A 27,265-nucleotide genomic window follows, 5' to 3' on the forward strand; every position below is an offset into this window, starting at 1 on the left:
TGCAATGTTTTCATTTTTTTATTTTAAGATTTAGTTTGTCGTATTTTGTTTGCTCCCAGAATCGCGGATGATCTCGGCTCTCCTTTATTAAGCTTGTTTTGTTAGCATCACGTAATTCCCCATCGTTAAGACCGCCAATTTATTAAATCCATTTTTATTATTTCTCAAATCCAATACTGCAGGTGGACCGGTCCTTCTGTAGGAAATAAAAATGAACGCAAGACCCATAAAACCAAATCAAAAATGTTTCGAGTGATGACATGAAAACTTGGTGACCGTCTTCTCTCATGAGCGGTTGCTTCAGTTGGCCGTTTAAACTACGCTGAACCCGATCCAACGAAGCCGATACATAACTCTCCCGAAATTAAAAACGTCGGAACACAGGCCATTCCCTGCCTCGTCAGAACGTCATCTGATTGGCTGACGGGGGTCATCCAGACGGCATCGTGCTCCGACGTCAAACACAACTCGTAACCGACGGTCGGTCTCGCTCTCTCCTCGCCTCCGGATATCGTAAACCCACGACTTCGGAATCGCTTCTAGGTTTCCGACGTCGGATCGGTGGCGTCGTCGGGAACGGGCGGCGGCAGAGGGCGATGTATTTCTTTTTAATTTTTAAGTGATAGTCGAGCGCAACAAAACGAGCGCCACACAGTGGCACGGATTCTAACCTCACGCTGGACCGGGGTCGGCGTCTTAACGCCGCCGCCCCCGGCCAGATCAAGTCTCACCCAGTCTACTCGCGAAAAGGCAATCCCTCTACGGTCGCCGCGCCGCCGACCGCCCACCGGCAGGAAGGGACTAGAAAAGGCACTATGCTCTGATGCAGAGGTTTGGCCGTGAGATGGAAGAATAAGTGGGGATGGGGAGGAGTGGTTCGGTCACAAAGCCAGATCTCCTTGCTACTCCTTATCGTCTCATACACACAGACCCACAATGCATTAGAAACACCGCTTCTACTCTCCTAGCCGAGTCGTGCTGTTGCCGTTTTTAAACGTATACATTTGTATTTTTTGTTTGATCCCGTCGATGTGTTGCCGTCTGAACTATCTGTGCCGAATCCTTACACACACAAAGATAATTATCCCTGCTCAGCGATGAGCAGATCAGAGTGTTTCTCCACAGAGGGGATCGTCTTCCTGGGGGTCAAATCGCTAATCTTTTAGGGTCAAAGGCGGGCACGTTCAATTCTAGCGTGAAAGCTGGTCCTAGCGAGCTAAAAACAAGCCTTTAGGCGTTTGTTTTGGCCGTGATCGTTCACGCCTAAAGCATCACTGATTGTGGCACATCACGGGTCCAACTGAAACCAACCTGGGAGAGAGTGGACAGAAACACAAGGAGTCACAGAGGAGGAGGAGGAGGATGAGGAGGGAGGAGAAGGAGAAACCAAAAAAAAAAGTATGGCATGTAAATCATTTTTCATTAATAGCTTTTATCCAGTTTGCGTGTTGCGAGAGGGTCTGGTGGGAGTGTTTCGCCTGGGCCGGGGGGGTTATTATGGGTTATGACTGGGAGGTCCTATGTCGGGGGGGGGGGTTTTGTCGGAGCGAGTCTCTGGGTCCTAGTGCCGGTCCATGGCGGCGTTCTGTAGCAGCTCAGTCTGGCTCTGTACCGCGGCTCTGAAGGGGGGGGTCTGGAAGCCGGGCGGGGGGCCGGAGAGGAACTGACCGGAGGGGATCCCGGGGGGCAACGGCGGGTAGGAGCCCCAGCCTAATCTGTGGAGGGGGATGTGGCTCCCGAAGTGGGTGCTGTGTGGGTGCTGCTGCTGGGTGTGGTGGGCGGGGCCGCTGGAGGTGGCGGCGGTGGTGCTGCCGGGCGGGGGGGCGAGGGAGGCGGAGCTGAGGGCGGGGCTGGGGGCGGGGCCGGAGGGCGTGTCCATCTCGGTGAGCGCCTGCAGGGACTTGAGCCAGTGGGGGGGGTTGTCGTCGTGGAGGGAGTCCAGGCCGTTGGCCGTGTTGCCTGACGGGACACCTGGGGGGGGGGAGGGGGCACAGAGAAGAACAACGTTAGCATTTTAGCTGTTAGCGAATCCACACATGCAACGTGCGAACGCAGAGCGGCTCTCATCCGTCACGTCGTCCCGAGAGGATGAAGTCGTGGGTTTGAGTCCCGGTGTCCACCTGTAGGCGTCCCCCAGAGAGGTGCCACGCCCCTACCGTCACCGGTCTCCAGGTAAAGGCGTGACAAACGTAACTAACTCAAACTGTTGTGTGTCTGTGGGACTAAATAATTTGAATAAACGGTGTGAATGACTAAAAGGGAACGCAAGGTCGTTGGTGTCGCACTCGGATCAACATGTCCTCTCCCAACATGGCTGCCGTCAGGCACAACAAGCACAAGGACCCCGACCCCTCCCCCTTGCCCCCAACCCCCACGGGACTTTTCTTGGCACCGGCACAAACCAGGAAGAAAAACAAACAGAAATTGGCGTACAGTAGCGTCCGTGTTTATTTACGGTACTACCGTGGCGACAATTCCACCGTCTGCAAAAAAAAAAAAAAGTATGAATAAGTAAACGTGCTGAAACGCGAGCCCTCCAGGGATCAGCCATCGACCGGCCCCCAGTCTATTGACCTCCCCGCTTGGACACCACCACACGGCAAGATTAATGTGGGCCGGCTGGAACCGAAGGCACGGACAGAGGGGGGGGGGGGGGGGTGAAGTAACTACAATACAGTGACCGGGAGGGAGTCACCTGACCCCCTGACAGCTGCCGGGGAGCTGAGCAGTCCCCCTGGAACTGCTGACATCACACTGTGTGTGTGTGTGTGTGTGTGTGTGTGTGTGTGTGTGTGTGTGTGTGTGTGTGTGTGTGTGTGTGTGTGTGTGTGTGTGTGTGTGTGTGTGTGTGTGTGTGTGTGTGTGTGTGTGTGTGTGTGTGTGTGTGTGTGCGTGCGAACCTTAGTGAGTGACTGTACGAACATGAGTGAGTGAATGTGTGCATCTGAGGGAGAGAGTGAGTGATTGTGAGAACCTGAGTGAGCGAGTGAATGTGCAAACCTGAGTGAGAGCGTGAATTTAGAAACCTGAGTGAGTTAATGTGCGAGTGAACGGCTGGTCGAGTGAGAGAATGCAGGTGATTTAGTGAACGTGAGTGAATTAATGTGTTTGAGAATGTAAGTGCGGGAGTGATAAAAAGTGACTGTGTGGCTGCATCAGTGTGCGAGGTTCATTCTCTGTGATGAATGCTGTCCAAGTTCTGTTCAATCAGGGTCTGGAGCCAAGGCCTTGTTCCTGAGGCTTCACCAAGGACATCTACCCCCCCCAGGGTGGGGGTAGAGGCCAGGGCTTTCTCCTTCACCTTCAACGAAGACCATGGTCCCAAACACTGCTAAAAACACTGCATCACTCATGGGTGCAGGTCCTTCTCTGCAACACAACTCGGTGTCTGTGGGTCGTCAATAAATGAAAAAGATAATTCATTCATTGATCAAAACGAAAGAATTTCTCATCCTTCCTCTGTTATTGTTTTGCGCAACACAAAAGTCGTACGTTTCGGGACCGAAGGAGTCCCGCCATGCGTCGACAGAAAATGCTTTTTGATTGCGCAACACAAAATAACAGGGACTATCTGTGCTGGCTTATGGCCGAGGCCAGGGCCAAGACCCTGCTCCCAAACGCTGCTTAATCATCACTCATGGATGCAGATCTCTCTCTGGACAACACAACTCAGTTTCTGTGGGTCGTCAATGAATGACAAACTCAATATTATTTCAATCATTGATAAAAATGAATGAATTTTGGCAACCTTCCTCTGGTTTTGTTTTGGGACGCAAGACAAAAGCCTTCCGTTTCGGGTCGAAGGAGGATTTCCCGCCATGCGACAACGGAAAACGTTTTTGGATCGTGCGACACAAAATAGCATTTAAATACACAGAGGCTGCCATGAAAGGATTGGCTGGTGGCGAAACGATGACACAAGCTTGTTTGTGTTGAAATAAAACCACGCAAACGCTCCCCAAGGCCATCTTTTCAGGATCCCCCACGCAGGCAGACCTGACTCAGTCGGGCGTTGTCGTCGTCCCCCCCCCCCCCCCCCCACCCCACCCCACCTCCCCCGGTGACGTGGCGGGCCCATTGTGCTGCCGTGACGACCGTGGCCGATGATTCAACCAGGTTACTTTGCATCGATCGCAAACGCCGAAGCGGAGCATGAATGGGCTCTTATCTATGCGTCTCCTGGTGGGGGTTCCGGCCCCCTTGCTGTGTTAAGGCTGGGTCCGGCCCTGCATTATGGACTGTTCCAGATGCATCATACACCACCCTGCACGAGTTGCTCTTGTGAAGTAATTTCCCTGGCTTGTGGCACTTACAGCGTTCCCGTTTGTCTTTGTGGGCATCTGGGTTACTGTTAGCTACATTAGCCTCTTTGGCAAACCAGCAAAAAAAAAAAAAAAAAAACACAGCTTTCAGGGCTTAAACTTTAAGCCCTGAAAGTTTTTGTTTTTGTTTTTTTCCTCACTTTGTTTTCCCTACCTCACTTTTCGAGCTCACAAATCTTTCTTGCTTGTCGAAAAGTTGTCCAGGAGGAAATGTGTACAATGTATTGAGCCCTGAACTTTTAGCCCTGAACTTTACATTGAATTGCACAAACAGCAAGACCGTGCAATGCATAAATTGTTGTCAGGACTAAAGCAGCAATGCGTTACGGGGGCAGCCATCTTTGTTTGACGAGTCGTGCGGTCAACCTCACTGAACTCAGTGGACTCTCAGAATCCCGAGTGGGAACGACTAAAAGGGGGCGTGCCACGGTGAAATGCTTCAAGAAAGCTGGGCGATTTCCCTCTTTGCAACTCGTGCAGGTCGGTGAACGAGACATCTCGACCGCACCATAAAGAGGGTTAGCGAGTCGCAGCTACGACTGTTAGCGACCAGCGTTAAGTATCCGAGGAAACGGTCTCCCGAACCACCGCGTGTGACCCCTGGGCGTCGGGAAAGGGGAGCTGCATTATGCATGCGGCGGGTAAAGATAGATCCAGGTAACGCCGGTGTTGGGGTGGGGGGGAATGCTTAAGTGGATTAAACGCCGCGGCGCCCGTGCTGCTGCCACACTGTAAACCCACACTCCCCATAATAAGCAGACGCATTAAAACTCGCCGCGCGACTGAAGTTCCAGCGGCGGAGAAGGTTAGAGGGGGGGGTGATAAATCCCTGTGAACGGAGGTAGGGAAGGGAGCTGGGTAGAGTGGGGGTGGGGGGGGGGGGGGGGGGGTCGTTTAATCATCTCAGCAGATGGTCTTATCCGAAGTGACTCAGCGAATCAGACGCGCGTCGTTAAGGGGCTGGGGCGGACTGGCATCGCGCTCGCGGCACGAAGAAAGCGTGGTGGACGGACTTGGGGGGGGGGGGGGGTGCACCAGGGAGATGGAGTGGGGGGGGAGGAGGAAGACGGAGGGGGCAACAGGGAGGGGAGGAGACAGGGGGGGCAACAGGGAGGGGGGGCACCAGGGAGGGGGAGGGGGGGGCACAGGGAGGGGGGATACAGGGGGGGCAACAGGGAGGGGGGGGAGACAGGTGGGGCAACAGGGAGGGCACCAGGGAGATGGAGGGGGGGGGACCAGGGAGACAGAGGGAGACGGGGGGGGGGGGGGGAGCACCCGGGAGACGGGGGTGGGCGGGGGGGGGATCGTGGTTCCAGGGTTCCTACCTGTGATGATGGCGGGGTCCATCCAGCTGGCCGTGTTCTCCCAGCAGCTGGTGGTCCCGACCCCGAAGCCCAGCGCGGTGGTGGGGCCCGCGTTGTGGCTGACGCCGTTCAGGGAGGAGGAGGAAGAGGAGGAGGAGGAAGAGGAGGAGGAGGGCGAGGAGTTGGGCAGGCCGCCGAAGTTGATGTTGATGTTGGGCAGGAGGGCGCGCAGGCCGTCCTGCCACTCCTTCACGTTGAGCCCGTCGTCAGACCCGTTGTGTTCTGTGGGGGGGGGGGGGGGGGGGAGGGACACAAGAAGAAGGGCTTTTAAGGATTTGTTTTTTGCGTTTTTATGCTTTAGGGATAGAGCGAGATGGACAGGAAGGTATCGGAGATGGAGGACATGCAGCAAAGAAATAAGGGTAGGAATCGAACCCGGGTCGCTGCCATCAGGACTGGGCCTTTTGGCGTGTTTCCAGCGGCGGGTGCGCTTAAAGCCCAGCACGCCTCGGCCTAGTAGTGAAGGTACGGTTTGGCCCAGCTCAGTTACGGCTCGCCACCGCCGACAGTACCCTTATGGAAGGGCGGGGGTTTAAACCGGGTGGCGATAGCCGCGGCAGCTACGTAAGCAGCGTGACCTCATAGCAACCCGACACAGTGTAGCCTGCTAATAAACTCAATGACAAAGAAAAACGCGACGCTTTAAACAAAGAGCCACAACGTTGGACACACAAGACCAACTTTTTGGCACCCTTTCAGACCGCTTGGTACCCGAACCGAGGAGTACCAAAAAATAGGTACGGCTAAGTGCGCTTATTTTTGGACCCCGCCCACTTTTGGCGGCGGAAACGCGAACCGTACGGTGGAAACACGCCGTAAGGTGGATGTGCTGCTACCTGTCGACGATTACACGCGCAGCCCGGAACTGCTAGAGACCAGGATGGAAAACGGCATCTTATTAGGAGCATGACACCTGAAAACCAGGTCTGGGGGATTTTGCTTTGGAGCAATCTCCGGCCGCCTAGTGGGTGTAACCTCTTTAACAGAACTATTTTTATCAGCACTATTATTTTCAGGTGTTTTTTTGTCTGTGTTTGTTCTGCGGGGGTAGTGCGGTTTTCCGCTCTTGTGGTTTCGGCTGTGATACATCCCGTCTTGCTTGCGGGATGAAAACAAATGGAAAGTCATTATCCTGCTGACCGAGCACACGGGGGCCGCCGCCGCCCAGCAGGGTGGTCCGAGGGGCTGTTTGATCTCTGTTCCCAAACAGGAGCCCGGCAGGGAGGGTTGGGGGTGGGGGGCTCGCCATGGCAACACAGGAGAGCGAGTAGGCCTTTCGATTTCCTGGCGTGTGCTCGTTTTATTTGCGACCGCACTTGGAAACTAGCCGCCTTTGCCATCGCTAAGCCCCAGTACGGGGTCGGTGTAGAGCGCACCTTTGTTTGGAGAACGGAGAATGGTGGCAATCCGTGCGTTTCTGTAAATAGGAACCACGGCTTTACTTGATGGAGTCGGCACATAATTAGCTAAACGCGACGCTTGATGAAATAAAATCATTGTGTGTCGAAAAAAAAATGCTCAAAAAGGAATCGAAGGCATTTGAATAGGCTTGATATAGCTGACTAAATGAATGTTTGTCGTCCGCGTTTGCTCGGGGTAAATGCAGGACGACGGGACACAGACACAGTAATCAAACTCTGACCACCGGCAGCAGAGAGTGGGCCCGTCTCTAAACATCAACACGGCCATCCGTTTGGCAGAGCAGCGCCAGAGTCAACAGGAGCCTTCACCGTTCCGTCACGCCGCGACACGAGTGCTGCTCGAACCGAGCGCGCGGGGGGATGGCTCTGAACATGCCGGGGAGGGTCCCTTAAACCTCAGCTGAATAAATGCATCATGTTTTCAAACTATTTTTTTTCTTCTGAATTTGTACAAATAGTTTGAATAATCGTGATTTCATTATTGACCAAAATAATCGTTATTATAATTTTTCGCATAATCTAGCCGCCCTAGTTCAACACCTAGTATGGAGTGAAACCCGGGAGCGTTTCTGCATGGTGGGAGACGTCAGAGAGGCCACGATGGAACATGGGCGAGGGACATCATTAACTAGAGCACCGTCAGCACAGCACTGTACTGGTGTGTTTCTAACCAATCAGGATTCACAATGTAAACACGGGTCACAACCTTCTCACGTTCAATGTCACCGATAGCCAACGGATGAAACCGGACACCAATATCTAATGGTGGAAGTGGTTGGATGGATTGTTGAAGAGATTTAGGCCAAGATGTTTCCTTATGCTTGAGGAGGCCAGGATTTTAAAATACGTTTTGGCGCCCCCTGCAGACCAATCTCAGGTAAAATGTATCGTTAAGAGGGAATGTTCTACAATACAGAAGCATTTCAATTGGATTTCAGATAGGTTTGAAAGTGTGCCTAGACGGATAGGGAAATGTGCATTCTGGCCATGTTCTCCTCACTATAATTAGTGGATCAAGATTGACAGCTCAATGCGCCTCCCCCATGTCGTTAATCACAGGTGTTGCAGGTAAAAGGTCTTCTTCTGCCTGCGGGGGTGAGCCCTGTCTATTGAATGGACGCCGGCTGACACAAATGCGTGATCCGCTCACATATAACATAACGATTATGTCTGCATAACGACACGACTTCATGTAACGAGCGCCCGACCATGGAAGACAATCCAAAAAGGCAATTGTGGCTCATTTGAGGAGGTCTAAACGATGTCCCATTAGGCAAATATGTGATCATCTGGAGATGAAAGCCTGTTCAATATGCACTCATGGTTCATTATTACAACCAAGACGGCTCTGTAGCCCGGAATTGGACGTGGGCATCAATTTCCACAAGCATGAGGGCTGCAAATTAGATACTACAGACAGGATGGCCATAACGCTCTGCTGAGCCTTTAACAGTTATTATTGCTGGGTGAATAATGCAGCGCAGTTGGCAGCACAGTCAATGAACAGTGTCATTGAAACAGGTGGCGATATCAGGATAAAAATCATAAAAATGAAGTCTCCAAGCCTGTTCTAAAAAAGGATACAGGACTGGCCAGCTTGAAGCTCAAGAACCGTGTGAAATTGTGATTGTCGTGTGATTATGTTGATGGTTATTGCGTTCCACAAATGTGTACGATGGTGGTTTGTTATGCGGTACAGACAAAAAATAACCTTCCTCGTCCAGAAAGGCTTCCGAGGCCACCACCCTGCGATTTCGTACCACATCGTGATAGACGTGTGGACAGCGTTAACAAATCACCTGTGGTTCTCACCGGTGACTGCATCACCAACACACGTACAGACCAATGTTTAATTCATGTGCTCTGGACGGGAGACCGGGTTTAAAAATAAAAGAGGAACGTGGGCAGAGTCATGTCCAAAGTATGCTGGTTAATTATTTAATAAGCAAATGTCTACACTGCTTTTTTGTGATAACATTAAGCGAGGGGGAAGAGTGCCTAATCAAATAGAAATGGGCGCGTTTCATCTGAGGTATCTCACAGTTCAAGAGCTGCCGTCTCATATTTAAACCAGAAAGGAAGACGGTTGGTGTTTGGGTGAGTGAAAAAAACTTCAGATGTTCCGACATGTTAGAAAAAAGTTTGGCCAAAAAAGATATTTGGACATAAACTACAAAAAAAAAAAAAAAAACATCTTTCCTGCGATCCCTGAAGAGCCACACTGACTGAGGGAACCCCCCCAAATGACACCCACCCCAAAACCTTCTCCTCTGGCTATCTTTGGTCCATCGAGGACCACGAGAAGCAGACCAGCCTAAACGATGGACTCTGGTCTGCTCTGCTGTACCATGACAGCGTCACTGCTCGAGGGCACCGTGAGAGCCCAGTGGAGATGGAGATACAGTAGCAAGCCGTGGTCCTTTTGTTTGGGTTCCACGCCGAGTAGAACTTGGAAGCTACAGAAGGGATTACGTTTTGGGGGATTCCCGACTACAGAGTAGCAGTGACGGGGGATTGCTTTACAGATGATACCAGACGGGCAGGTAGCGTGCTTCTGTTCAAATATGGATGATGAGCTGGGCCAAACGAAAAAAAATACCGGCCTTTAGAACATCGGCTTTTAAGTCTTGCGTTTAATAAAACATCGGACTCTCATAATACTCTCTAGGCATTCGTGAAGGATGAGCGTCAAAGACTGTTGAGTCAAACCAATTTCATGTAAAGAAGGTTTTTCTTTCAAATTGTAGCCATCCCAACTAATGCCGATAGACCATCATATTGATACCGATAAGACCTAAAGGACATTAAATAAACAGGTGTGATGCACCTACAATAAGGCATTTAGTTTTTTACATTCGTTGGGTGGAAAGTACTTCAAAAAGGACCAACATTTATGCCCCATTTCATCATTGCCATTTTATCACTGTCGTGTATACTGGGGTTTCCTGGCAACCAAATCCATCCAGATGTAGGGGAAGTTTGGAGACGCAAAAGAGAGGGAGGTGGGTGGAAGGGGTCTTAATTAGTTTACTGTTAATTGTTGTCAAGGAGCAGCTAAGTGGGCTGAAGGGGTTGCTACGTTAAAGCGTCATCTGCCTAATGGTCGCCCAATGCAAGACTGGCCATTGTCAACGCAACACACACACACACACACACACACACACACACACACACACACACACACACACACACACACACACACACACACACACACACACACACACACACACACACACACACACACACACACACACACACACACACACACACACACACACACACACCACTGTTGAGGAACCCGGGATGGTTTTGCATGAGCAATGACGGGGGGGGGGGGGGGGGGGAGGGGGAGGGGGGGGACGCATGACGGACCCCTCTGGGAGGGAGTGGGCGACGATCTGGAACACAATCATGTGGTACACACGCATCATTGCGTCAACACTTAAATGACCCATTTGTGTGAACATGTACCATCAATTATTCATTCCTGAACACCAACTCGCACTGGGTGGGCTAAATTAAACCCCGAAGGAATCCCGTCATGAGTCGCAGAAAATGAATTCTGAAACATGAGCGCCTACTTAAATTCAGTAATGGACTACAATCTAACTTGGAGTCATTGCGCAATCCTAATCGTTTATATCAAAACCTTCCCTGCCAAGATGGCGGTCTTACGTCTTTCAGTTGGTGCAGTTAGCAGACAGCTGATGTCTTCCTGGTTGGCAGTGAGACGCCAGAAGGTTTCAACAAAGCATTAGCAGAAACCATCTCCTGAGAGAACTTGCTAAATCATCTCAGAAAAATAATGTAAAAATTAATAGAGCCTCATTATTCATAATTTGGAAAATATCCCAACAGTTCCAGATAAAGAAAATGCCCTCTTGTAGAAAGCGATGCATTTCCATGTTGCGTCGACAGTAAAGTCATTACAAAGCGCCTTCCTTCAGGGCTCCTAACAGTCATTAGGAAGGTCAAGTCTGTAGGTTAAGAAAACCGACTGGTAGTTATCGTGCTTTGCAGAGCAAGATATTTCTTTAAATGGTAATGAATCCTGGACGACATGTCATTGGGCTTGTGATGAGGCAGACATTAAGACCAGGGATCAACTTGTTCAGACTGATGGGGGTGTGTGTGTGCGTGTTCGGTGTGTATGTATGGATGTGTGATGATGACAACATAGCATATCATATGCTGCCCCCTGCTGGACAAAAGCTATACGTTTCGCCAAAGTGCATCAGGCTTCTCCCCTAACGTTTGGCTATTAATGTCTACGTAGAATAGAAGACAGACTTTCCTGGGTTTAAAGAAGTCATCCCTAAAGGGAATTAAAGGTCCCATATTTGAGTGGGATTAGCCATTACAAGCCCTTTAAAAAAAAAAATCACCCTCTTCTGACATCACAAGTGGGAGTGTCCACCTAAACGTATGACGGATAGATGAACAACGTTTGCTACAGTCCGCTGGGTAGGCTGGTAGACTGATCTATCCAGCACACACACCAACTTGAAATGTCAGAAGAGGCAGATTTTCAAAAGGGCTTGTAACGGCTAATCACACTCACACCTGGTGGTATAATGTGTCACGTTTAATGACATCCCCAGAGGGAGTCAAGGTGCAATGATTTATGACATGGATTGCGATCTTTTAAAGGGCTGATGTCATGCCACCAGGTGTGGGTGTGATTAGCTGGTACGAGCCGTTTGGCACAGGGAAGGAATGATTTTCATCACACGTGGGCGTGTTCACCTAGATGTGCGCTGGACAGATCAGTCTACCCAGTGGACCGCAGCAAACGTTGCTCAAGGATCCTTCATCTATCTGGGTGGACTCGCCCACTTGTGATGTCACTAGAGAATCATTCCTTCCCTGTGCCAGACGGCTTGTAACAGCTAATCACACCCACACCTGGTGGCATGTCATGGACCCCCTTAAACGAAAAAAATCCATAAACACTAGGGCTGGGTAAAAATATCGATATATCAATGCACCGCAATTTACTTGTTCTCGATTCAATTTAGATTCAGAATTGTTTGGAAATAGATTAAAAAAGAAAAGAAAAAAAGAAGAAGCATACAATAACATTGTAATCTAGAAGTGAGTATGCCTAAATGTACATCTCCTTTTACATTTGTCCATATTATGATTATTGCTTTTATGCTGCAAGTTTAGCTCAGGAACAATACGGATACCAATGGTGTAATCCCTTATTGTTAGTTCAAGCACAATGAAATGGTTCATTCTAAATAATATTTAGGTATTTTTGTCATCTGCACGTATTATTGAATCGATATCGAAGCAATTGGATCAATATCGAAATCGAATCAAGACCTAAGGAACCAAATTCAATTGCGAGGTACCTGGCGATACCCAGCCCTAATAAACACGGACCTCAATAAACATGTCCCCCCCCCCCCCCCCCCCAAACCGCGCGCTCCGTCTTTAAGTACAGATGGGGTCTTACCCGAGATGGCGATCCCTCCGAGGCCTGTGCTGTGCAGTCGGGGCATCGTTAAGTCCAAGAAGCTGCTCTCCAGGGCCGAGGACGCTATCGTCATGCCGACCGCGTGGTTCATGTGTGCAAAGTGATTGCGCGCGACGCCGGGCGGCATAGTCCCGCCCCCGCCGCCGCCGCCGCCGCCCCCGCCGCCCCCGGCCAACCAGGGCTGGCGGGAGGCCGTCCCGGGGGAGTGGCCCACGTTGTTGGAGCAGGAGGAGGACGAGGAGCAGGACGAAGACGAGGAGGAGGAGGGGGACGAGGACGACGTGGGCGAGGGGAGGTGGTGGTGGTGGTGGCCCCCCCCCACCGGGAAGCTGAAGGAGGTGTAGCCGGGGCGGTGCGGGTGGGGCTGCGGCTGCTGCGGCTGCTGCTGCTGCTGGTGGTGGTGGTGGTGGTGGTGGTGGTTCTGGAGGTGGTGGTGCATCTGGGAGTAGCGGTGCTGCAGCCCCAGGGGGAAGGGGCTGTTGGGCGGGGGCAGCATGCCCGGGGGGCCGGCGCCGCCGCCGAAGCCCCCCCTGGCGGCGGGGAGCGACGTGGGGAGGCCGGAGGCGGGGCCGTGGGCGGGGCTGCTGCGGGAGAAGGGCCCCGGGGACAGGGGGGCCGGCGGCGGGCTGTCCTGCAGGGAGAGCTCCTTCTCGATGAGGTCGGCCAGCGCCTGGCGCGTCACGTCGAAGGGGTCGAAGCCCAGCTCGTCGTCCTGCGTGCTCTGGGCGGCGGGCGTCTGCTGCGCCGGCTGTGTGGACGAGCCGAAGCCGAAGGCCGCCTGCCAGTCCGTGGACGACGACACCGGCATGGTGTCTGGGGGGGGGGGGGGGCAGTGTTTACATGAGGGGGGGGGGGGGGGGGTCGACGCTAGGTCGGTTATAGACGTTTTTTAACGTGATGCCCTGCTTTTGCTTTTAGCTCATAATCTTTCTAATTTTCTTTCCTCTTCTTAATTACATTTCAGATGAGCATTTAGCAGTTGACGCTAAATTTAACGCTATATTTAACCGTTTTATTGGAAAGCTACTTATGAGGGAGGCTGGGGAAAATGAAACGTACGATAAATGCTTGAAATACAAAAAGGAGGAAGACGTAAATGCACAACGATCACGTTTCTAGAAAAGCCGTCAGAAAGACGAGGTTGACCCAAATTCATTGCTCTCTTGGTCATGATTCAAATCGAGCTTCATAGCCCCATATCAGTCGTTTACAATGCGTTAAGACAGACAGACAGACAGACAGACGGACAGACGGACAGAGACAGACACACAAAGACAGACAGAGACAGACACACAAAGACAGACAGACAGAGACAGACGCACAAAGACAGACAGACAGACAGACGGACAGAGACAGACACACAACGACAGACAGATGGACAGAGACAGACAGACAGACAGACAGAGACAGACACCCCAAGACAGACAAACAGACACCCAAGGACAGACAGAGACAGGCACTCAAAGACAGACAGACAGACACAGACAGACCCCCCCCCCCCACACCCACACCCCCACACCCACACCCACCTGAGGCAAAGAGGCTCTGTGGTTCGGGGGCGGTGGGCCACTCGGTGGAGCTGTTCTGCGGGGAGCCCCCCAGGCCCGGCATGCCACTGCTGGGCACCGGGTTGGGGTGCCTGAAGTTGCTGTTGTCCGAGAACAGGGACTGGGACTCGGCGGAGGAGCCCTCGAAGGGGGAGCGCACCATGAGCCCACTCACGCTGATGGGCATCACCAGGTTGTGTTTGCTCAGGCCAGGAGGGGGCGACGGAGAGTCACTGCAAGGGAGCTGGAGGAGGCAGGGGGTGAATATAGGAGAGGAAGAAGACTCTCACGCAAGGCAACTGGAACATTGGGCCTTACCAGAGTACGGGAAACACAGCAGCTCATAACATTAAACAGCCATAACTTTAAAAAGCCATAAATACAACCTAATAATAAAAATGACAGGGCGTTTGAGCTGCTATTGACGATCTGTGAAAAGAGGTCACAGTTCCGTTTGGTGTAAAAATAAGGTCTTACCAGTTGTGAGGTATCACTGTTGCTGATACTGATGATATCTGGCAGTTTGTCACTGGGACTGCACGGGAACAAAAACATATGGTGGGGTGTTATTTCATCAAAGACATTACTGCACGTCGTCTTCGAGCCGACAACCGAGAGATTCGAATTACTCTCTGCCGTTGCAGAAAAAATTATTAAAAAGCGATTAAAAAGAGATGATGACATTTGAGTATAAAGAAAACATTTACTTAATAATTGTGCAAACTCTGTGTCCCCAAAAATGTATATCAACACCATAAGGTCAAGGTTAAAGGCATCGATGTTAAGGAAGGTCAACAGCGATACTGTGGTTGTTAGGGGGGGCAAACCCTACCTCTTTTATAGGGGAGACATTACGCCACCCTGTGTGAGTGGGGTTTTTCTTTTAAAAGTTCCTTAAGTTCCGTATCACTCTAAACAAGCAATAAATCATTCTATAGTATGACCAACACGACATTGGAAGCGGTCAACATATACACTGCTCATTCCTTTAGGCCAGGCCTGTGTGTTCAGATGAATTGATATTATACCAAATCACAGCCTTTGCGATTTTGCAAATCGAGTTCTATCACATTGCGATGTTGGCTTGAACTCGATTAATCGTTCAGCCCTAAACACCCGCCCCTTTAAACTCGGGGGGGTCCCTGGCCGGTCCGGTACCTTGCACGGTCGCAATCATGCAACCCCCCCCCCAAATCTTTAATAATCCATGAGTCAATATGAAGTTTAAAGGGGTGTTATTATACCACCAGGTGTGAGTGTGATTAGATAGATAAGCACTGCAGTCCACTGGGATACACAGAGGGTGAGGCCAATTTAAAAAACGGCTTGTGACGGCCAATCAACGCTCACTCCTGGGGGCATAACGCCAGCCCTTCATGTGAAGTTGCAGGTTATTTAATGCGCATTCGAGGGAATGGGAGTCGTCGTTTCTCTGGGTGTGAATGATGGCGGAAGCCCTGGTTGTGCATGTGATATGCCAAGAGGGCTTTGACCTTTGCCCAAAAATCATATTTGAAGTTTGTTTGTTTTTTAATATTAATATTTGAATATATTGTAATATTTATTAATAATATTTTGACCATTAAATGCCTTCAGTAAGACCTGGATTGGGCTTCGCGAGGTTGGTCCACCGGCGTTGCTATGGTTACCGGTCTTGCCGTTCCAACGGTTTATTAGGTTTCTGATAAATCGCTGTCTAATCAATACTTCATTCACTGCCTCTTCCGTGGTCGTCACAATATTATGAATAGACTGCGTGGGGTTCTCCGACGTCCCTCCCTCTTGGCCTGCCATAACAGGTTTGAATATTAAGGGCTGCCTAATATTCGTTTGAATTTTGATTTATTTTTCGATATTCGAATTATATTCGAGTAACGACGTTCGGAGTCAAAGCCCTATATGCCAACGTTGGGTAAAAGTCTCAGCTCAAACAACCTTCGCTGTGGTTATTAATTAACCCTTTACAGGTGGGGGTGCGGCGGCGCGGTACCTGGCACGGTCGCAGCTGGAGGAGAAGTGGGAGGAGAGGCCGGCGAAGGAGCCGGGGAGCCCCGGGTCCGAGTCCAGCCCCTCCTCGGGGGTGAGGTGGTCCGAGTCCGAGCTGCTGTCCGGCGACGGGCTCTTCCCCGGCTCGGAGGACAGCAGCCCCCCCGCCAGCTGGTCCGGGGGCTGCAGGGAGGGCCACATCTCTGTGTTGTTGGTGCTGTTGGACCTGGACGGGGGGGGGGGGACGGGGGGGACGGGGGGGGACGGGGGGGGGAGAGAAAGAGAGACAGGTGGGGAGAGTTGGGAGAGAAAGAGACGGGGGAGAGAGAAAAAAAGAGCGAAAGATAGACAGGGTTGGGGGGGGGGGGGGGGGGGCGGAGGGAGAGAGACAGAAAGAGAGACGGGGGAGAGAAAGAAAGATTGGGAGAGAGGAAGAGAGAGACGGGGTGGGGGGAGAAAGAGAGAGAGCAAAAGAGAGACGGGGGAGAGAGAAGGACGGGGAGAGGTGGGAGCGAAAGAGAGACGGGGGAGAGAGAGAGAGAGAGAGAGAGAGAGAGAGAGATAGAACGGAAGAACCGGGGAAAGAGAGAAAGACATGGGGGGGGGGGGGGGGGGGGAGAGCGAGAGACGGTGAGATAACAGTCACTTCATTAATCCAACACAGGTCAATTCGAGGGGTCCGTGCAGAAAGTAAAGGACTGTAAGAATAAAATAAAAAGGAGCTACAATTTTAATTTTAATTAGTGTAAAGTAAGATCTTGAGGACAGAAGGACGGCCTTCTCGATTTGATTCATCCTCATAAAATCATTTGACGTAATTTAATTAACACAAATCTTAGAGCGAGCAGGGGACAGCTGAACGGGGGGGGGTGGCGGTGGCGGTGGCTACCTCTGTAAGGAGACGGATTTGCTCTTGGTCTTCTCCCCGCCGGCGACGGCGCTCTGTGGCAACGTGGCGGTGTTCTTGAAGAGGTCGTGGAGCAGCTTCTGTTCGTACTCCTGGTGCTTCCCCGCCTGGGGGGGGGGGACGGACGGGACAAAAACACACGGCACGGAGGCTTGTATGGAGACGGACGCAGAACGAAGGCCTTCTGACGGCAGCGAGTCGAAAGGGCCGATTATGGTTCCACGTTCACGCGGCGCAAGGACCTCGCTGGCGCTTCGACGCAGTCGTGAACCTTTACGGTTCTGCGTCGGGTTTTAGTGAGCGGACCAATCACAGCCCTCGAGGCTGCCTCGCCTCGACCCAAGGTTACAATTTTTGGGAGGCGCACGTCGTGTCCTTGCGGTGGACGGAAGGAGGGTCCGCAAGGACGTAAGGGGTCTGTATACCCCCGTGAGTTGCGTGAACTTGGGACCGTAATCAGCCCTTTAGAAGGACACTGTAGATACAGTATGTTATCTTATCACCACCGTCATATGGATCAATATATAAAGAAAATAACACTAACATATCCGTCACTAATAGTAAGTAATTTTCGAAGAAAACTAATTTGACATTTTTATCAGTCTAGTCAGTTGAAACTAGTCCGTGTTGACTTTGCTTTGAAAAGCATGTTTGAAAAACGGTCTTCCAATTGTATTTGCACAGTTCGCCTCAAATGATCCATTACCATTTTATTATTTAGCAAACCTTATCCAAAATGAGGCATGCCGTGAACTCAGATACAAGACATCAAAGAGCAGGTTGGGGTTATGCATCTTGCCCTGTAGACATGGGGGCTATCAAACCCAGAAGCTTTCAGCTGGGATTCATAAGGTTCTGGGTTGACCAGTACACTATCCTAATTTGGAGAGTCGCATTTGAGGGGAGCACCGATGACAACCATACCACCTCCACCCCGCCCCTCCACCCCAGAAGGGCGTCCAGTGTACCTGCATCTCCTCCTTGGTGAAGCTGGCCGCCTCGTCTCCCAGCTCGTGGAGGTACATGCAGTCCGGCTTGGGACACTGCATGCTCTTTAAGAAGTAGCTGCAGTACTTAGTCGTCCCTAAAGAAGCCTGCCAAGAGGGGGAAAAGGAAGAATTAGAGCGCAAACCAATAAAACGTTGGGCCAATTTTATCGGTCGATTTAAGCTTATCGGGCTCTGCATACATGAAAATGTAAGAAATGGTGGCAATTTACAAACGTAATTAGATCTTTATAAATCCTGAACTGCGCATGTTGAACCTCTTAATGCTTTAAGCGAGCGCATCTACGTAAACACCAACAGTTTAACATCATGTTCTGTGTGGAAAAAAATAAAAATAAAAATAAATCAGTCGGGCTCTACAAAGAATGACGAGATTGTGGAGACTTTCCGTCGCACACTAAGCCCTGTTGACAGGATGTCAATTAAATTGCCAACAGCCAATTAAAAAAGGATCAGTTTAGAAGACTCCTTTATATCCGTTAGGGTAGAGCTACTTCCATCCTATCCTTATTGACACACTGAGCACGCGCTCCGACTATTTTACTTTTACGTTCTCCTAACCGGTCGAGCGGACCGCCTCGTTACCGCTTAGCATAGCGCATTAGCATGTAGCGTTGTTGTCGTCGCTCCGGGGCTTATGGCGTGTATGAGATGCATCATACACCAGCTCATTTCCTGGCTTGTAGCACTTCTAGCGTTCCCGTTCGTCTTTGTGGGCATCGCTACACGACGCGTCGAGGGAGAACAGTCCTTGGCTAGGCATTGTTAGCTAGCTACATTAGCAAACCAGCTCGAAAACAAACAACAAAAAACTTTGATTGAATTTCACGCACAGCAAGATCGTGCAATGTATAAGTTGGTGTCCGGATTAAAGCAGCAATGTAATCAAGTAAAATCGTGTTAAAATACAAACGACCACAAATACAATGAAAATATATCTCTACGGGCGCAGCCATCTTTGTTTGTCGAGTCATACGATAAACCTCGCTGATCTCAGTGGACTCTCAGGAGCCCGATTGGATACGACCAAAAGGGGGCTCGGTGAAATGTCACAAGAAAGCCGGGGCGATTTCCCACAATGCAACTCGGGCGGGCTGGCGTACGAGGCACCTCGACCACACCGGTACCTTGAGTGTCCTGCCGTCCACGACCACGTTGTTCACAGACTGTATGGCTCTGAGGGCGTCGTCCGAGCGGATGTACGTCACGTACGCGCTTGCGCTGGGACCCTGGAGAGAGGAGAGAGGGGGGCGGGGGGCGGTGAAGGGGTTAGACCGGGCCGGTGGACTGTGGTTGGTGTAGGGCTGTGCAATTAACCACACTTTGATCGTGATTTCCATTTCTCCGTCAAACGATTTCCAAACTAGGGTAATCATGTGGAAACGATTATTATTGTTATTACATCTTTTTTTAAGTGTATTTATTTATGCATTGAATGTTTTATAGAAATTGGGAATTTTTTGGGGAGAAATGCAGAATAAATTCATCATGTTTTCAAACTCCCAAATAATCGTTCAAATAATCGTGTAATCAATATTGACCGAAATAATCATGATTATGATTATTTATTTTTTTCATAATCAAGCAGCCCTAGGTGGGTGGATGGTATGAGTTCAGCAGGGGGGGGGGGCGGGGGTACCTGTGAGCCTGCGTAGGACGTGCTGTTGTTGATCACCACCTTGTGGATTTTCCCGAACTTGCCAAAATACTCTGGCCTCTTGAGAACCTGCGTGGGAACACCGCGGGAGAATGGGTTAGGAATCTCACGGAGCACTAGCGGTAGCCAACAGACATTGCATAGTCCTCATTCAGTACACTGCAAAAAAAAAAACGAGAAGAAAATCGATAATGAAATTCAAGCAAAAAACTAACAAAAAAAGACTTTAATTATTGAGCGAACTCTGTATCCCAAAAAATTTAAATCAACCCCATAAGGGGAAGGTTAAAGACATCCATGTTAAGGATGGTCAACAGCGATACTGTGGATGTTAGGGGGGGGCAAACCAAGCCCCTTTCGGCATGGAGCCAGCCCACCCACCACTGAATATTAGGGATTGACCGATATAGATTTTTTTAGGGCCTGTACCGATTTCTCAGCCTTAGCCAATGACCGGTATGTCGATACCGATTTTCTTGAGCCGATAATGCTTTTGCTCCCTCAAATGACGTAATAAAAATAACACAATGACGATAACAAATGTTACAAGTCAAAAGTAAAAAAAAAAATGAACATTTATTGAACTGTCTGTAAATCATCCCGGGGAAAATATAGGTGCAAAAAAATGGCCGACGCGATACACGTAAAAAAAAAGCAAATATCAGCCGATGATATCACCCAGCCGATATATCGGCCGATCACTCCTGAATATCCTACCCCCTCCCCCTCCCTTGACTCTGGTTGGGCCCGGCCCCCCCTCACCTCGGGCTCGGCCAGCCTCTGGGACAGGCCGACCACGAACACCAGGTTGCGCTGGACCACGCGCACGCTGGCCAGGTGCTTCCGGTTCTCCGTGAGCTTCTGCCGCTTCTCGCTCTGCCTCTGCTTCTTCTCGCTCTTGATCTTCTGCAGCTCCTCGGGGGAGAGGGGCTTGTAGACCGCGGGGTCCTCCGGGTAGGGCTGGGGGGGGGGGGGGGGGAGGAGGGACGGGGTTATGGGTTTGGTTTGTGGGATGAGTCTGTGACCGTGTAAGATGTCTCTCCCTCTCACTGTGTGTGTGTGTGTGTGTGTGTGTGTGTGTGTGTGTGTGTGTGTGTGTGTGTGTGTGTGTGTTACGGCCGGTCGCTGTGTGTTACGGCCGGTCGGTGTGTGTTACGGCCGGTCAGTGTGTGTTACGGCCGGTCAGTGTGTGTTACGGCCGGTCAGTGTGTGTTACGGCCGGTCAGTGTGTGTTACGGCCGGTCAGTGTGTGTTACGGCCGGTCAGTGTGTGTTACGGCCGGTCAGTGTGTGTTACGGCCGGTCAGTGTGTGTTACGGCCGGTCAGTGTGTGATATCGCTGGTCGGTGTGTGTTACGACCGGTCGGTGTGTGTTACGGCCGGTCAGTGTGTGTTACGGCCGGTCAGTGTGTGATACCGCTGGTCGGTGTGTGTGTTACGGCCGGTCGGTGTGTGTTACGGCCGGTCGGTGTGTGTTATGGCCGGTCGGTGTGTGTTACGGCCGGTCAGTGTGTGTTACGGCCGGTCAGTGTGTGTTACGGCCGGTCAGTGTGTGTTACGGCTGGTCAGTGTGTGATACCGCTGGTCGGTGTGTGATACCGCTGGTCGGTGTGCGTTACGGCCGGTGGGTGTGCGTTACGGCCGGTGGGTGTGCGTTACGGCTGGTTGGTGGGTGCGTTCCTGTGTGGTTATGGAGCAATAAGGCGATTGGTGTCTATTAGAATATGTCTTATAGTCTAATTCAGATGATTGGTTGATTTATAAAGAAGGAACAACAAATATAAGCTAGCTGGAACGACGGGTGTCTGATAATGTATACGACTAATTTTGATAATCGTTTCTTTTATAAAGCAAGGACAAAACCTATTTGATAGGAGGGATGCGTGTAAATAGAAACTGACATTCAGAACAAACTGATCCCTGAATCTGAATCACTGTGCACGTGCATAGCCTCACAACAGAACCTGGCGTTGAGCCACAGCTAACTCAATTAGGAACTAGGAGTTGCTGATGTGATTAATCGAATGGACTCGCGGGATTGTGGCAATTTCTGGGATGTATATTCTCCCACGCACTCCAGGTCGCTTTCGATAAAAGCGTCAGCTGGATAAATGTGATGGAGTAGCACATGAAAAGAGGCGGACGCGAGGGGGAAATCAATCTTTGACGATTCTCCAAATGAGTCATTAGCCAACTACATCACATACCCTGCCCACGTTGGGAACACACCCACTCACTCACCCAGCCGCAGCCATCGCGGAAACCTAGAAGGAGATCTCTCAGCCAATTGTCCGAATGAGGTCTGTCAGTTGTCCTATCATCTACCCTCTGAGAGTAGCTGCTTTCACACCCCTAGCTAAAGCTAGCGATTGCTAAAAAGCTAGCCATCGCAAAGAGCTAGCCATCGCCAAAGGCTAGCCATCGCCAAAGGCTAGCCATCGCTAAAAGCTAGCCATCGCTAAAAGCTAGCCATCGCTAAAAGCTAGCCATCGCTAAAAGCTAGCCATCGCTTAAAGCAAGCCTTTGCTCAAAGCTAGCCATCGCTAAAGGCAAGCCAGCGCTAAAAGCTAGCCATCACTAAAAGCTAGCCTTCGCTAAGGGCTAGCCTTCACTAGAGGCTAGCCTTCGCTAAAGGCAAGCCTTCCCTAAGGGCTAGCCATCGCTAGAGGCTAGTGCTCCCCCTCATCTCCTCTTCTACGGTTCCGGACCCGACCACGACGCCCCTCCTAGGAGCCCCTCCTACGAGGCGCTCCTACGAGCCCCTCCTACCTTCCTGCAGGCGGGGCAGAGGCCGTTCTCGTCGGTGCGGATGCGGTGCCAGCAGAAGCGGCAGATCTGGTAGCCGCAGGTGCAGGGGAAGAAGTTGACGTCGTCGATCTCCAGAGCCTCCATGCACAGCGGACACTCCATGTCGTGGCACTCCTCCTTCATCTCAGGGCTGCTGGACATCCTGTGGCAGGGGGGCGGGGGGGCACCTGCTGGGGGGCGGGACGGGCGGGTGGCTGGGAGAGGACGGGTCTGCCGGTCGGGGTGTGAGGGCCGAGGTGGGAGTCGCTCAAGGTGGAGGGGTGATGGCTGGCTCGGGTTTGAGGTTCGGATCTCAGCTGGATAGAGTATTAGGGGGGGGGGGGGGAAAAGAGAGAGAGAGAGAGAGAGAGAGAGAGAGAGAGAGAGAGAGAGAGAGAGAGAGAGAGAGAGAGAGAGAGAGAGAGAGAGAGAGAGAGAGAGAGAGAGAGAGAGAGAGAGAGAGAGAGAGAGAGAGAGAGAGAGAGAGAGAGAGAGAGGAGAGAGAGAGAGAGAGAGAGAGAGAGAGAGAGTTATATAATGTAAACCATCTGCCAATTACAAGTAGTAAAAAAAAAATCCAGACATAAAAACTTAACTCAAGGCTGATAAATAACGGGGGAAAAGGAGAGAATTCACGGTTTTGGGACAGTAGAAGGTGTCTCGATTTTGTCGGTCAACCCTTGGATGAGTATGCCATTTTTTTGTATTCTCTGGAAGGTTGGATGAGGGACAACATGCACTAGCAAAGGACAGCATAACCAATCATTTGAATATATTTTTTGGTCCCTTCTTGATTTAAAGCCGACTTTACCTCCTGATGGCTACGGAGGATCAAATCAAACCATTCCATTTACATTTCGCAATGATTGATGAGTTTACTTTGGAAAGTTATTCAGTGCATTCTTTTGTCATGTTGTCCGGTTTGATGCTCTGTAATGGGCCTGCATTCATAACGACTCATGAATTATTGGTAATGTGATAGTTGGGTTGCATAGGGAAATGGGTGGGTTGTGCCTAGGCAGTGTGTCACCAACCTAAGGACGAAGTCTGCAGATCTGGAAATGTGGGTGAGGGATGTGGGTTAAAGGAGCATTTTGGGTCAACATTAGAAGCTGGGAATGCCTTTTTATTCACCTTTTACTTTTGTATACCGCAAGTGGTAAGGGAACGCTTCAAATGCCCACTCTTTGTTTTAAAAAAACTCAATAACATTTTCTACATGATAAGATAGTGGGCTGCTTACGTGTTTGTGCGAGTGTGTGATAAAGTCTGCCATTCGATTCTTCAGGCATTGCTTAAAAACGTCATTAGTCATATCATTCCCTGTTGAACATGACCATGAGCATTTGTGTTGGATTGGGTAAACAAAGATTTGTGCGGTTGAAACCAGGGTGAGATATGACTCATTTTCTCCGACAAGCCGGCGACTTTACTCTTAAATGATCATCATTGGATTTACCCATTATTAAAGTTAATCGTGGCACCCAGTTTAACCAGTTCCCACCATTGAGTTGAAGTCCAGAGTGTCTCTTCGTACACAATAAACAAGACAACAACACCCACCTGTATTAAGCAAGTATGTTGGGCTAGCCTTCATCACAATAGCGCGGCAATTTGGTCAAATTCAATGCAGGAGTCCAATGACTGTGATCCTAGGTTAGCAATAGCAGTAAAGACAGCCATCAAGCAAACCAGTGACTAAGCGGCCACTTGTACAGATGTATCATCCCTCAAGGGGTACACCTGCTTATCTTTGGGGGGAAATATATAGGCTTACATAAGAGATGTCATATCCCACAACACTTGTCATGGCCAACCATTTAGCCAATGGGCAAGTGACCAATTCTCGGTCACTAAAAAGGTAGGTGTACTCCTTGTTAGGGTGTAACATTTCTTGGTCCTCAAACTTGGGCCAAGTATGTTATGATGTGTTGAACAGAATTCAACAGCACTTTGTAATATTGGTCCACACAGGTTCACCTGATTCTAACAGCCACCATAAGTCGAATATTGCTACAATAACACGGCTTAACAGTGTTAAACCAAAGTGCAAACGCTTATACTAATGCGCACATTCACACTGTCTGACAGATGTAAAAGCAAGGCTTGAAAACTCCCACTTTACAGTGAATGCCTACTCGATTTCCAGTCACACACACATGGAACACAATGCATTATCTGTTTCCACCGAGTCTGACACAACGCAAAGTTGGCAGTAAAGAAAAGAATAGACAAATTATCCTGCAGCTTCAAAAAAACGATTTAATATAGTCTCAAAGCACCTCGAGATGTCTAGCCTCAGCAATAAAATTTTGATTCGTCAGCCAATCAAAAAAACGAGAAAAAGAATGACGCAGCCTTACGCATTTCTAGAAATTCTACACCAAAAAGATGTTAAGATAGGGTTTAGTGTTAGCTCCTTCCTGTCATTGAGGACATATCTGCCAGGAAACCACCTGCATTCAGATGTGTCCCCACCCAAAACATGAAGACCTCTTCTCTATTGCTGTCCCTTTGATGGCGACGGGCGGCAATGACCAAACTATGTGACTACGTGACACCGTGAGAGAATGACAGAGACCAGCAATTAGCAAAAAGAGTGCCTGGGAGAGTGAGAGAGACCGGGAGTGGGAGGTAGACTGACACACCGGAGTAAAGAGTAGGTTAGAGACAGAGCCAAGAGAGGACAGCTAAAAATACCACGGCCACTGGCCAGAACACGGAAGAGGCGGAGCCTGCTGAGAGTTCTCTATTAAAGGGAAGTACAGACAGGATGTAGTAGTGCAGACCACACCCCCTCCCACGACTGCTTGACATGAATGGGCATCAGCCACCTGCCTCCATTGTAGGCTATGTATATTGAGTCTAGGCAGCACTTTTGTACAATTTCGCACAATGCATGCATTAGTAACAAAAAACAATACGGGGCCTTGTCCAACTGACTGGTCATTGAGTGGTAATCCACTGCGAAGAAATTAAATGTAATATTAGGAATTGATCTTTAGTGTCTCTCAATTTATTGTCGCGTTATCTTTTGACAGATATATCCAAGTCATGATTCAGTTTCATGGTAATCGTATATACACACACACACAGCCTACTGCCCCAGTGCCTTCTGTTCTGAGGTCATCTGACAAGGAAACAGACTAAGGCCTGAAATGTCCCTTGTTCGAAGTGGGACTATTGACACCAGAAGAAAAATAATCAGGCATGTGTTTCATCCCACCCACTCTGCTGAAATAATCTGGCAATCTCCGTTTGACTATGTTAAGACATGATCAAGAGATAAAATGTCATCTTAAGGGTATCATTTTGAATGTCCTCCCAAAAAAGTCGAAAGACGGCATCGACAATGCGTCGCTATTAAAATGCAAAGTGAGGATGAGGAAGAATTTTTTTCTGCAACGCACTTGTCAAGTCATCACAAGACACGGATGCGAACACTAAAGGGAATGGTGACATCCCAATCCTTTGAAAGGCCCGTCTTAATGTTTACAATCAATAATCAAACTGTATGAATGATTAGCTGGTCACGAATTAAAAGGTATCAAACAAGTGGCTCTGATATAAATCTGAATTGTACGTCATTAAAACTTGAAGGAAGCGATTGTACTTATTAAGCTGGAATCAAAAAATGTGTAATGAACAGCAACTTTTCGGATTGCACATTGTAAGACATTATGCTGCCCAGGAGCCGGCATATGACGCCTTAGCTGACGAGGTGGAAGTAGTCAGCAACATCACCTAAATAGCTAGCCTTCTCAACCTGCAACTAGCCGCTAGGCTAACTAGCTAGCTAACTAGCTTCTACCGCCTATTAGTAGACAGAGCTACGGCGGCTAGCCCCTGCAACCTGGGGGGGGGGGGGGAGACAACTTAGCTAACTAGCTAGTCCCGGCACTAGCCCACTTGCTGACCACAACTAGGCTAACTAGCCAGGGTCTACCACCTCATACGAGCCCCAGCTAAGCTAACTAGCTGGTGACCGAGGATGCTTTAATAACCTCGCTAGCTCCCGAAGCTAAGTAGCGGGGAGGGCTCTGTCGGCTAACGCTAAACAGCGGGCTAGTCGGTCCTGGCCAGTGAAATAAAACACCCACGGCGTCGCCACAATACGACCCAAGTCACCATACGATGACGTGGCCTTCGTCTTCAAACACACACGGTGTTGTTATGGAGTGGGGGTCCATACAGGGGGGTGACAGCGGGTTTGATCCCGCTGCGGCCTGCGCTGCCCGGGCCGAGCCCGCCGCTCTCCAGCTCCCCGAGGAGCGACACAAACTGGGGGAGATCGCTTCTGGTTTTCGTCTTTAAAGAAACCGAAGCCCGCCGAGGCGGACAACAACTCGATGGGTTTTGGGTGGATGCACCTTCGTGTCACACTTGGCTCTCGCACCGGGGCCGGATCGTTAAGCAGATTATATGATTTACTACGGTAGTTTAGTGGGATACTCACCCTGTCTTGTTTCTTGCTGGGAATTCCTCTCCGGGATGATCGCACCGAATGGGCGGGGTGGGGGTTATGTCGCCTTTTCTATGTACAATTTGATAGGCCGGATACCTCTTGTGATGGATTTAATTCAATATAATTTGTTTAGTGATAACACTTTGCCCATTCTTTCAAATAATGATGCTAGCTACCTAGTTATAACAGAAACCACCATCTTACATTGAAAGGTGGAGTGGAGGCAACTACTGAAGCAACCGAGTCGGCGCAAGTGCGTCTGACGCGAGGTGGGTATTGTAGTCCAAACTGTCAGGGCCGAAGACACGGTTGGATTTAAAT

At 50.1% G+C, this 27,265-nt stretch overlaps 1 protein-coding gene across 1 annotated transcript; it reads right to left on the reverse strand.

Annotated features, from left to right (window-relative positions):
- cnot4b (CCR4-NOT transcription complex, subunit 4b) lies at positions 1–27,206 on the reverse strand. Its single transcript, XM_060049477.1, has 13 exons — positions 26,936–27,206; positions 22,462–22,796; positions 20,456–20,653; positions 19,676–19,762; positions 19,164–19,265; positions 17,998–18,123; positions 17,012–17,136; positions 16,127–16,348; positions 14,614–14,671; positions 14,119–14,380; positions 12,569–13,402; positions 5,648–5,908; positions 1–1,971 (listed from the first exon to the last, which is right to left on the reverse strand). Exons 2-13 carry the CDS (start codon positions 22,639–22,641, stop codon positions 1,562–1,564), a joined length of 2,865 nt encoding a protein of 954 aa, XP_059905460.1. The 5' UTR covers positions 22,642–22,796; positions 26,936–27,206; the 3' UTR covers positions 1–1,561.
- Between the last annotated feature and the right edge of the window lie 59 nt (positions 27,207–27,265).

Source organism: Gadus macrocephalus, chromosome 4, assembly GCF_031168955.1.
Source record: "Gadus macrocephalus chromosome 4, ASM3116895v1".
NCBI lineage: Eukaryota > Metazoa > Chordata > Actinopteri > Gadiformes > Gadidae > Gadus > Gadus macrocephalus.

Coding starts and splice junctions, on each gene's coding strand:
- cnot4b (XM_060049477.1), bottom strand. CDS start 22,641: ATGTCCAGCAGCCCTGAGATGAAGGAGGAGTGCCACGACATGGAGTGT. Junction 19,763..20,455: donor AGAGGCTGGCCGAGCCCGAG/GTGAGGGGGGGC, acceptor GTTCCCACGCAG/GTTCTCAAGAGGCCAGAGTA. Junction 14,381..14,613: donor ACAGTGATACCTCACAACTG/GTAAGACCTTAT, acceptor TGCCTCCTCCAG/CTCCCTTGCAGTGACTCTCC.